General features: G+C 47.2%; 1 protein-coding gene and 1 non-coding gene across 2 annotated transcripts in view; one reads left to right on the top strand and one right to left on the bottom strand.

Annotated features, from left to right (window-relative positions):
* The window catches only part of LASP1 (LIM and SH3 protein 1), a 59,200-nt gene extending 51,917 nt beyond the window's left edge, over nucleotides 1–7,283 (bottom strand). The window contains exons 1-2 of the mRNA XM_037886875.2: nucleotides 7,071–7,283; nucleotides 152–246 (exon numbers count right to left, since the gene is read on the bottom strand). Of these exons, the coding sequence (XP_037742803.1) occupies nucleotides 152–246; nucleotides 7,071–7,139 (164 nt within the window). The 5' untranslated portion in view covers nucleotides 7,140–7,283. The remainder of the gene's footprint in view (nucleotides 1–151; nucleotides 247–7,070) is intronic.
* Nucleotides 7,284–9,606: 2,323 nt separating this feature from the next.
* TRNAC-GCA lies at nucleotides 9,607–9,678 on the top strand. Its single transcript has one exon. It is a non-coding gene; the product is annotated as a tRNA-Cys (tRNA).
* Nucleotides 9,679–13,081: the final 3,403 nt, after the last annotated feature.

Raw genomic sequence — 13,081 nt, 5'->3', positions numbered from 1 at the left:
TGAACTTCCTGGCAACTGGGAAGCGTCTAAGCAAAGTTCAAGGTAGCCAGAAACCAAGACCTACAAAGTTTTGTAGAGCCAGCACAACCCCTGAATGACACTTCCAGCACGGCACTCTAAGGTGTTATTAGAATGAGGAGCAGAGACTTACGCATTGCAATACGGCTTCTTCTCATAGCCCTTGTAGTTTTTCATGTTTAGGGTCATCTTGCAGGTCTCGCAGTGGAAACATGCTTTATGCCAGAACTGCAAACAAACAAGAGAACAGTTAACAGGAGATGCTTGCAATTCTAACAGCACAGGATTCCTCTCCTCAGAAAGGATGTTCCTCAGAGCACCAGGTCCAAGCCTCTTTTCTGGAGCTCAGTGGCTCCTTCCGCTGACACCGGATCCTTCGGAGAGACTTTTCGAGGAAGAGATTAGACAAAGGGTTCCTACCAGCCTAGGACCCTGGGTTCACATCAGGGAGACTGGGCCTCTATTGCAGAGAGAGCTATGGGTTTTAGTATTCTGGTAGCATTGCATGAAACTGTTGCCAACCATGAAGAGTTTACAATACAACTACACAAGACAAAGCAGGAGGTTACAATTTACAGGCAGCGTGAACAATGGTTCAAAGCTCCATGTTAGCGCCATCTTTAATTTTGTGCCAAGGGGGGGGGCTGTTATTGGGAGGGAGTTTGCTAATCTGAGAGACAAAAGGGACAAGGCACATTAATGGGAGGGGAGAAAGGCCATGAGGAAAGAAAGCAAGCAGGGGAAGGGGAGCATGAAAGGAGCAAGGCTGAAGTGAAGCAAGTGAGGGACAGTGAACAGATTGTCTAGAAGACAAACAACAGCCCAAAGGTCCCTGCTTCTGGTGCTTGCCTCTGTTCTCACTGGCTAGAGGTATGGATGGCCCCCCTGCAGCAAATTTCTTCCCTGAGCTCACATAGTTGGGCAGAGGCAAAGCCACTTGAAACCTGGTAGGGGAACCCTTACCCCCTTTGGGGACACCTGGGATCAGCTCCCCTCCTGTCCTCACCCCTCCCCCCCCCCCCCCATGGCACAGCCACACCTGCTGCAGTTGCTTTTCTCTGCTCCTACCAGGGGAGTTTGAGTGGCCCCAAGAAAAACTGGTTATACTTTCATGCCATTAGGAAGCTCTGAACTGGGAAGAGACAGGTAGTAGCTGAAGGGAACTTCAGCCTGACAAGGCAGCATTTAACTAGGATGAAATCCAGTAGTGAGGCATCTTTGCAATTCCCCATGTCTTGTGGGTGCCCCATAAAGATATCCCATTCCCCCACCCCAGCTGGAGGCTGGTACTCTAAACATACTCCGAGCAGAATGCCAGTGCCAGCTGCAGTTGCTCCCTTACAGACACCAAATGCACATACTTGCACTTCAATTGAGGCCAGAAGAGACATTCCTTGAAATCCAGTCCATGACCCACTTTTCTAACATGCCAACATTACAGGTTATGACATTCAGTGAACACACATCTACCCGGCCTTAGCATCTCGGAGATGCTTCTTAGACGGAAATATTTGCACTCAGCATCTGACTGACAGGACAAGCCTCCTGCTAAGTCCTGACAAAGTTCTAGCAACAGTACAGAAACACAATCCAGACCTTCCCTGTGGTAACCTTGAAACCAGCACCTGGACTTCCATCTCCCAGCAACATCTACAGCTATTAAGTGTACAAGTTACCCAAGCATGAAGGGGTGCTGCAGAGGAAACCCTCCAGGCCCAAATTCTCTGCTCATGCGGAGCCCAGAGTTTCCTCAGTTAACGGCATGGCTGAGCAGAGCCCACCCATCCAGCGTCAAATCACCCTCCTTCCCCACACCCAGAGAAATTCAGGTCATCATGAGGGCTTAAGGCTAGAGACTTACCAACCTAGGGGGATAACATGGTTTAAGAGAGATTCCCCAACGAGCCACGAAAGTCCCCCCCTTGAGGCTGCATTTCTACCCCTGTCATGCCAGGGAGTCACTCCTAGCTGCATAGCTAAGCTCCCAACCCTGGCTAAAAATCCCCAAGCTCAGGGTAGACAGCTGCTGAATTTGCTGCTCTGTTGGGGTGCCAGCAGTAAGCTTCAGAACTCTCCCTGCCCCCTCCCCTCCACTCCCCCCCCCCCCCCCCACACACACACAAACACACAGGTTCAGCACAACTCGTGAAACATTTTGGAGATAAACATGTGTAGACAAAGGCCAAGACGGAGCCTGTGCTACCTGCCTGTGAATACCACACCCTTGTGTATAAACACAGCCGCAGCCCAGCAAAGGAGAGGGATGACTCAGCTGGAGCAGAGGGTGGCTCTCCCATTTCAGTTGCTCAGGGGAACAGATTTGTCCTTTCCTTGTGTGTCCCCACATGATAATTCTTCCACAATATGGAGGGGTCTGTTCACTACCCAGTGGAAGGGGACTTCCTTTAGAGACCAGTCATTTTTTCAGGCAACTTTAGCTCCATGCCCTTGGCCATGGTATGACCCCACTTCATCTAGCCTTGTTCTTCCCACACATCCACCATGTTTTCTCATCTTTAACCCTCCCAGAACTTCAGCCTTGTGGACGAAGAGGAAGGGCATGGATGGTCCAGTGGTCAGGGTGCTACACTTGGACAATTGGGTTTAGTTCCCTGCCATCAGGCTTCCTGTGTGACCTTGGACAAGTCACTTAAGGGCAGAGTTAAAGGTACTTAGCCTTAGGCACCTAGGTACTTTTGAAGATCCCCCTCTGCATACCTTTAAGGTGTGTCTAGGCTTATCTTCAAACAAGTCTTCAGAGCCAAGCTGGCAGATAACATCCCTGAAACTGAGCCTCCGTTCAGAGGAATGCCCAGCCTTCAGCAGCCAGAGGCAATTGAGAGCTCCTTCCTAGCTGGCATGGCTTGGTGCTGTCCCCCAGCCAGCAGTCCACTGCAGACATCAGCTGTATCTAAGCATATGCAGAGGAGCTGGACTTGGGCAGTATTCTCCCAGCCAGATGCTCCTCCTCACTTCAAAACAGATTGAAGCACAGTGTTGTTTACTGGGGCACTGCTGCAATAATCCACTGCAGGAGGAGAGACTATAACAATCCAAAGAGTTTACACTAGCACTGGAAGAGGGTGAGGAGAGCAACCCCACACTGATCACCTATGCCCGGCATACGTTATCTACCCCTCACCATCTAGCCAAACAGGCCATGGGATTCCCACAAAGCAGCCATATTCCTGTGCAATACTCTAACTCCCCTGCTCCTTACCCCTAGGAGCGGATTCTAGCTACTGCTGCATTGTACAACTCACTCCACAGCCAGCCTGATGTTTGGTAAGAGGTATAGCCTGCCACAACAGGTCCCAGGCAGGCTGTGCCTGCATCCCGAAAAGAAGAGGGCTACTGCAATTTAATACTTCTCAAACAGTTAGTAAGTTGTGCTTGTTGCCCAGGCCACACTTGTATATCTGAAGTATCTGCTCCTCGAGTCAATCACAGTTAGTGGCAAAAGATATTCTCAGCTGGGCTGAGGGGAGCTTAGCACCACAGGTATCATCACTGGCCCTTATATGTTAATATACCTCCACGAAACTATTTCAGAAACACATCCTACTTCAGCCTGTTTGAAATATTCTGAACTCAGAGCACAGACAGGTATTTGGTCTGTTTTTAAAATCCATTAGAAAAAAAAAATCTTAAGAAGTCAGAACCATGAAGTCACCTGACACCAGCTTTTTGGTGGGTTTATTAACTTCGTGATTACAGCCACAACCGCTAGACCAGGCACCACTTGCTCCAGTTATGAGAGACACAGGACATAGATCATTTCCACAACGGATGTCACAGCCTCCTCACATGACATTTTATCTGGAGAGCTGATAGGAGTCCATGAAGAAGGGGGCGGGGAAAATATGCCACAAATGCCACACACAATATGCACTCCCTGAAGCCCCAACAGACTGTCACCTAGAGAGACTTTTGAATCACACTGTTACCTTGTCAATATCAGTAAAGCCCTGATCTGAACAGAGTAGTTCCCCTCCCCACCTGCTGAGCCCTTAGTGCTTAGATTCTCACTGCTGTCAATTTTTGCAATGCAAATTTAGAGACACAAATTGCTTTTTCCTCATTTCCTTGGAGCTGCCAGGTATAGCTCAGAATTGGAGTGCTCAGTACAGCTGAGATGCTGAGTCCATTCTACTAAAGCACCTGCATTTTGAGCATAAGAACATCCATACTGTCAGACCAAAGGTCCATCAGGCCCAGTATCCTGTCCTCCGACAGGGGCCAATGGCAGGTGCCCCAAAGGGAATGAACAGACAGGTTATCAAGTGACCCATGCCTTGTCACCCAATCCCAGCTTCTGGCAAACAGAGGCTAGGGACGCCATTCCTGCCCATCATAGCTAATAGCCATTGATGGACCCATCTTCCATGAATCTATCTAGCTTCCTTTTGAACCCTGTTATAGTAGGTTTCAGAGTAACAGCCGTGTTAGTCTGTATTCACAAAAAGAAAAGGAGTACTTGTGGCACCTTAGAGACTAACCAATTTATTTGAGCATAAGCGTTCGTGAGCTACAGCTCACTTCATCAGATGCATAAATTGGTTAGTCTCTAAGGTGCCACTAGTACTCCTTTTCTTTTTGCGAATACAGACTAACATGGCTGCTACTCTGAAACTTTTCCCCCCCAATATATCTTTTTTGAGACAGGGCAACCAACATCTTCCCGCAGTATTCAAGGTGTGGGTGCACCACGGATTTATACAGAGGCAATGACATTTTCTGTCTTATTATCTATCCCTTTCTTGATGATTCCCAACATTGTTTGCTTTTTTTTTTTTTTGACTGCCACTGCACAAGTGTATGATTTCTGAGAACGATCCACAATGACTCCAAGATCTTTCTTGAGTGGTAACAGCTAATTTAGACCCCATCATTGTATATGTATAGTTAGGATTATGTTTTCCAATGTGCATTACTTTGGATTTATCGACATGAAATTTCATCTGCCATTTTGTGGTCCAGTCACCCAGTTTTGTGAGATCAGGATGCAGGAGAATAGGCTTGAGGTTTCAAGAGCTATGCCAGTGCACCTAACGGAACCTTCCTACATGCCTCTTCTCCCCAGAAGCCTCTCACCATTCATCTTTGGTTCAGTTCCAGCAACAGCACGATTGAAGCAAGCACCTGGCTGTGCTCGACAGCATTTCTGCCCCAGTCATTCAGACCTGCTCGGAGTAGAGTCAAACTAGGTGGACATTCAGACACAGGATTTCCAGAAAAGGTGAGTGGTTGAGGTTGGTAGCAGATTACAGCTTACATCAGGCCAGCATTAAAGGATCACCATAGATACTGCTAGAACACCCTACATCAAGGTCAGCATTAGTTGTGCTGGCGTGGGAATTTGCAATTGCCAGCTCAGAGGAAATTGTTGTCAACTGAGCCAAAACAGCACCCACGGATGCAGGATGCACAGTAGAAGTAGGAATGAAAAATATCCTTCTAGCTACAATTCAAACAGGCACCGTTGCTATGCTTGCAGTGGAAATTTAAGTCCAGTAAGGACTCTAGAAAACACAGCCACTACACAATTAAGACCAAACACAATAGGGTTTGGGACACAGGAGTTTAGTTCAGCTTTAAAAGAATGATTCATGAAATAGGAAGAAAGTAACATCATGTGTTAAAAATGTGACCAACAGGGTTCATTGTGACTCAGGAATGCCGTAGCTAAAACGTCTGCATTCTCCAAGCTGCTCCTTTAGTCCCTAAACTGGTCATCCCAGGACCCTACAGGGGTGGGGGAGTGGAAAAGAGGGTGGAGAAATGCACAGCATAGTTCATCCACAAAAAGGGGACCCATTAGAGCGGATGGAAGACTTTTCTGTGACAAGCAGATTTCGATAACCAGAAGACCTCTTGAGTTCTCTATGGAGAATCAACAGTATTAGAGCCTCACTGAACTCTCCAGCCCTGAGATAAAACACACAGGACCCAGTCACCACTAGTATCAGTTGTGATTTTTTTTTTTTTTAAATAAAAGAAGAATTTGCCCTTTTAAAAAAGCCTATGAAACGGACATTAAAAGACAAGGGATTCAGACACTATTGGTGACGAGAGCCATGCAAGAATCTACAAAGACTATATTTAAATCTGGAGCAGTATAGAAATATGAATTGGAACTGAAAAGTGAAAAACCCATCTAACGTAAAACAGATGAGGGGCTCTCAACTTCAAGGGGAAGCATTAACTGTTTCTTTCCATTTTATCTGTTTAGACACCCAGCTGCACTCCTAACACAGGAAGAAGAAGAAAAAACCAGAACAGTGGCTACAGTTTCCTTTGCTAATTGCCTTGATGTTCAGAAAGGACTTTCTTAAATTATGAAAAGCACTATCTGGACATTACATTCGGCTGGTAACTAATGAACAAAGTTGCTCTAATTCAGAGTGTCATTTCCAGACTAACTCTTCTGACCTTCAAACATTCTTGCAAGAGTTTGCCTGGAAAGAAGTCAGATTCAGTAAATCCCTGTGCCAGATTCAGCCATTCTGGAGTTTGGTTTTTTTTGTTACAGAGAAGCTAGGAAGAGGGTTTTTTGTATCCAGCTATGAACTTGTTCTTCCAAGAAGAGCAGAGATCTGGGCTGGAGTCAGACTTGGGGGTATTTTTTTTTTCCCTGTTTGCTTTTCAGAGACACCCCAGGCTCGGCAGAAAGTTGAGCACAATCTCCCATGCCCTACAGCGAAAGGGGAAGAGGCTTGTGTCCCGGGGCCAGGGCGGGTCTTAGCGCATTAGCAGCCGGGAGGGGATGGAGGAGAAGAGGGGAGGCCTGCAACTCGGACACACGCTCCTGCAGTGCAACAGCTTCTGCCCCCCAAATCCCCCAGACTCCCCCAAACCCCCCTTCCACTCCCCCCCAGCCCGACCGCCGTTCCACCCCCCCATCCCTTGCATTCACCCCACCCAAAAAAACCCTAGACCCCCGGGACGCCCCAAAGACCGAGCACCCCCACAAAGCCCCCCCTCCCCAAAGGGCAGGCCCCCCCAGCAGCCCCCCGAGGGGAAGGTGGGGCCCCCCGGCCCCGGCTCCTCACCTTGTCCAGGCAGTTCACCTTCTCGGTGGGGTAGACGATCTTGCCGCAGCGGGCGCAGTTGGGGTTCATGGCCGGGCTCCGTCCGTCGCTCGCTCCCCGGGCGGCTGCAGCGGGCTCTGGCCTCCGCCTCCGCCGCGGCGCCCCTAATAAACACGGGGAGGGGCCGCGGGGGCGCGCGCGGGGAGGGGCCGGGCCGGGAGCGCGCCGGGGGGGGGGACTGGGCGGCCGCGGGGGCGCGCTGCGGGGGGCGGGGGCGCTGCAGGCCCACGCGACTCCTCCCCCCACACACACCCCACTACACAGACACACTCATACACACTGATACACCCCCCCACACACACACACCCCCACACACACTCATACACCCCCCCATCTCCACACAGACACACTCAGACACCCCCACACACGCCCTCCACTACACAGACACACTCATACACACTGATACACCCCCCCACACACACACACCCCCACACACATACATCCCCCCACACATCTCCACACAGACACACTCAGACACCCCCACACATGCCCCCCACTACACAGACACACTCATACACACTGATACACACCCCACACACACACTCAGACACCCCCACACACACATCTCCACACAGACACACTCAGTCTCCCCCACACACACCGACACACTCCGACACCCCCCCACATCCCCACACAGACACACTCAGACACCCCCACACACACACACCCCCACACACACTCATACAACCCCCCCAATCTCCACACAGACACACTCAGACACCCCCACACATGCCCCCCACTACACAGACACACTCATACACACTGATACACACCCCACACACTCATACACCCCCCCCACACACATCCCCACACAGACACACTCAGACACCCCCACACACACACATCCCCACACAGACACACTCAGACACCCCACACACACACACCTCCACACAGACACACTCAGACACCCCACACACACACACCTCCACACAGACACACTCAGTCACCCCACACATACACACAACTCCACACAGACACACTCAGACACACACCCCCACACATATCCACACAGACACACTCAGACACCCCACCCACACACCCCCACTACACAGACACACTCATACACACTGATACACACCCCCCACACACACCTCCACACAGACACACTCAGACACCCCCCCACACACATCCCCACACAGACACACTCAGACACCCACACACACACACACCTCCACACAGACACACTCAGACAACCCCCACACACACACCTCCACACAGACACACTCAGTCACCCCACACATACACACAACTCCACACAGACACACTCAGACACACACCCCCACACATATCCACACAGACACACTCAGACACCCCACCCACACACCCCCACTACACAGACACACTCATACACACTGATACACACACACCCCCACACACCTCCACACAGACACACTCAGGCACCCCCCACACCTCCACACAGACACACTCATACACACTCATACACACCCCCACCACACACCTCAACACAGACACACTCATACACACCACACCACACACATCTCCACACAGACACACTCAGACACACCCCCACCATACACCTCCACAGAGACACACTCAGATACACCCCACCACACAGACACACTCATACTCACCACACCACACACCTCCACACAGACACACTCAGACACCCACACACACATCTCCACACAGACACACTCAGACACACCCCACCACACACCTCCACACAGACACACTCAGACACACCCAGCATGCACACACCACACATCTCCACACACACAGATACATCTCCACATACAGTCACACTCACAACACCTCATTCCCCATCCAAACACACACACCACACATGTACACATACAGCCAGACACAACACCTCACACACTGGACACCTCTTCACCCGGTCCCACTCACACAGGCATCTCCACGTAGTCACACACACACCCTCTTCAGAATCACACCCACCCAACACAATATCTCCACATACAGTCGCACTCAGACATACCCCACACCACAACTCACCCACCTTCCACACACCCCCTGAATACATCTCCACATATAGTCACACACATACCAAACCTCTCCACATACCAGCACACTCCAACACACCACATACCATACAACCAGCCCCCATCTCCATCTCCATTCACACCCAAAACCTCACTCAGCAGCCACACACACTCCACACACATCCTTTTTCTGTAAATCTAACACACACACACACACACACACAACACCTCCCTCTGTAAGCTGAAAACAACTTCTCTCACACACCCCTGCCTTCTCATGGAGAAAGACACACACTTAATATTCACATACAACTCTCTTCTGACAGTGCACGACTAACACTCAATACACAAAAAGAAAAGGAGGACTTGTGGCAGACGAACCAATTTATTTGAGCATAAGCTTTCGTGAGCTACAGCTCACTTCACGGGATGCATCAATACACACAAACACACCCTCTCTCCAACTCACAAAGATTGTTGACGCCAATCCGGTCGCTCTCAAAAAACCTTTTAGATAAACTCTGCTCGACAGCGGGGGTATAGCTCAGTGGTAGAGCATTTGACTGCAGATCAAGAGGTCCCTGGTTCAAATCCGGGTGCCCCCTTCAGAGTTTTTTGTGAAGTCTTATTTTTAATCCTATTAACAGTAAAGCATAATTTTTGCATGTATTGGGCAAAAGAAAAAAAAATGGAACGTACGGTTTCCCCTGCAAAAATTATTTAACGTCAATGAGTCAGTTACTGAATGCATCCGATGAAGTGAGCTGTAGCTCACAAAAGCTTATGCTCAAATAAATTGGTTACTCTCTAAGATGCCACAAGTACTCCTTTTCTTTTTGCGAATACAGACTAACACGGTGGCTACTCTGAAACCTGTCATTATGCAAGGCACTGAATTTAGCCCTATGGAGTGAAAATCTATCAACTTCATGAAAAAACTCGTACAGATACAGACAGACATCACCCATTGTTTCACGTTCTCTACGTATATCAGTCTCCCCACTGTATTTTCCACTGAATGCATCCGATGAAGTGAGCTGTAGCTCACGAAAGCTTATGCTCAGATAAATATGTTAGTCTCTAAGGTGCCACAAGTCCTCCTTTTCTTTTTGCAAATACAGACTAACACGGCTGCTACTCTGAAAGCTGCAGAGAAGCCTTTTCAGCTTTCCTTTTTGCCCAGTAGGGGGGCATGGCTCTGTATTTACCTAGTATTTTAAAGGACTGTAGTTAAAATTCTGTGTGTTTCTATTATTATAAAAAGTAAGCTGTCTAGTGCCACAAATTTCCACAGCACTTTACAAGCACAGAGTAATGAAATTTATATTTATATAATTTGTGTGTCAGTCAGGAGGACCATAGCTTGCATTCTCAAGACAACTGGCTAAATTATCCAATAATAATTTCTTTCTATAAGCTTACTTAGCCATAGCTCTGGAGGTTTCTGCTTCAGATTGACATGTTATTTGCAGTAAAACTGCCTTTGCATTCCACAATTGAGCTGTTTGGAAGTGTGAAATATAGATGCAAAAATTAGCATTTCATTCATCACTAGGAAATGATCCAACTGGGACCCACCAAAATCAGAACCATTTCTCTGAACCACATTACATTTTGGGAATTAGGATCATATGAGACCCAGAACCCCTGGTTTTGTGATTGCCAACCAAAGCCCCCACTAGCCAATGTTTAACAAAACCTCAATCAGTTTAAAATACACTCCCCTTTTAGCAAGGTTTTTTGTTTTTGTTTTTTGTTTGTTTGTTGGGGGTTTTTTTTGTATTTTTTGTTTTTGTTTTTGTATTATAGTCTTATATAAAACAGCAGCATTGGATGGGCACAGCAAAACTTCACACAAAGATAAGTGGTGGTTCCTTTGCATGAAATACCTTATTGTAATGAATTTTGTGTGCCTGTCCATGAGAAATAGTTGTGTAACAAATTGGCAGGGGCGTACACACACATCATCACCCACTACTGGATGGAATCAAAACTGGTCATGCACCATAGGACCTGTACTGCTAACAGCTGATGGAGGTGCTCCCTGTGCTCACTGGCAAGCTATGATTTTGAAGCAGGAGTAGTCAAGTTCTACCCTTGTTACTGCTGTGAAGTTTGGAGTGCCCACCCTATGCAGCAAGACTGACAACTCTGAAGTCCTAATTAGCTATGAGTTTGTTACAATATTATCCTTGCCTGCTATAAATTGCCTTTTGTATGTCAGTTTTCCACATCCATGATCACGTCATCAATCCTCCGTTGCATAAATGGACATTCGCAGGTTTTGTGCACTTGTGCACCTGCTGACACAGCAGCGACAGCATCATATGTGGGGGATCCAGGTCTCATGGAGTCTCTCTCACAAAATGTTGACAACGTTTGTCTTTGGTTCTCCCATGAGGATGGGAGAAGGAGGCAGAGTCACTGAAAAAATTCAGTCTTGTGCAAATGTGCCTAACCCCGGATTTAGCATTAAATAAATAAGTGTAATGAATTCTGGGCTGGTGAAGGGGTACCAGACCACCAACCTTACCAACGTACCAGGGTCACTGCTCTACCAGCATTCCATGTTCCCTAACCAAGCCTATCAACTCCAAGAGACCTGGATCATCACGTGCGATGCTGTCACTGGTGTATCAGCAGGTGCATAAATGCACAAAATTTGCGAATGATCACTTGATGATTACCTGTTAGGTTCACTCCCTCTGGGACACCTGGCATTGGCCACTGTTGGTAGACAGGATCCTGGGCTGGATGGACCTTTGGTCTGACACAGTATGGCCATTCTTATGTTCTTGTAAAATCCCCAGCTACAGTGGTATCAATATACACGCTAGCAGCTAAGGACTCTAGCAATGCAGGAGGAAATTAATCAGATTATAAAATGAGGTTATAAAGGGGCAGCTGCATTTGAACTAGGGGCTGCTCAATCTACAGTCAAACGCTCTCCAGTCAACTGTCACAGGCTGACTGCTTTGCCCTGAGAGAATGTAACTAACCAATGATGGACATACACTCTTTGCTCCAGAGTGAGATTGTCACTCATGAAGGTGAATTTGTTTTGTGGGGTTTGGACTGAGATCGGGCTTAAATATTTGAAACTGTGTACAAAAAGGTTAGGCAGTGTCTCCAGTAGTAATAATTCAATACTGCTTTCTGGGAAATAAGTATTTAATTGACAGCTTATGCAATGAGATCTTCAGGGGGATAGAAAATGTAAAGATTTTGTATATATTCGTAAAGCGCCATGTACTCGGATGGCATCATATACGTGTTTTGTAATAATAACACTATCATTAAATGGACTTTAGCAGAAGAGAAATACCCCAGTGTTCCAATATTTGATTAAGAATTTAATCATCTCTTTTTCAAAGCCTGATGCACGTACTACCTAAAACCTCTGTGAATTCTGACAAGCCTGCTAAATATCAACGAAAATGCAAAAACCATGCTAGGCCCGAAATTAGTGTTATGAAATACTCAATAACTGATCATTAAAATAGCCCATTAATAAGAGATTAGTTAGCAATTAACCACGCTTTCTTACAAATCCTGCCTTCTTGCAATTTTTGCTTTAATTAAAATAAATAAAGTCACAACAAACTTTTATAATATTTTGTATTTGCTAACTTCATAATGATTAAATCAGGGTTGTTTAATTTCTCATAAATAGGACATCTGAAAAGATATTGGAGTTTAGCTATGCAAGGGTGGTTGATTTAATTAATCATTAGATGTGTAGTTTCAACTTTCAGCAATTACTGTAAGAGAAAGAGACAGAATTCTATAGTACCTGCAACACATCAAAAGCAAATTACCTATCCTAAGAGCACATGGAGGGCATCTAGATTTGAACCATGGACCGCTTGATCTGTAGTTATATATGTTACCCTTTAACCATGGCTCACATCCAAAGTCTGTTTTATTTTACCAGCTATGATTGTGGAATGACAGATGCTAAAGTAACATCATGGTCTGAATTTACACTGGTTTTTTTTCCAATGGGGG

This window comes from Chelonia mydas, chromosome 27 (assembly GCF_015237465.2).
Source record: "Chelonia mydas isolate rCheMyd1 chromosome 27, rCheMyd1.pri.v2, whole genome shotgun sequence".
Classification (NCBI taxonomy): domain Eukaryota; kingdom Metazoa; phylum Chordata; order Testudines; family Cheloniidae; genus Chelonia; species Chelonia mydas.
Note: the sequence above shows the minus strand (reverse complement) of the source record. Positions and strands in the feature narration are given on the sequence as shown.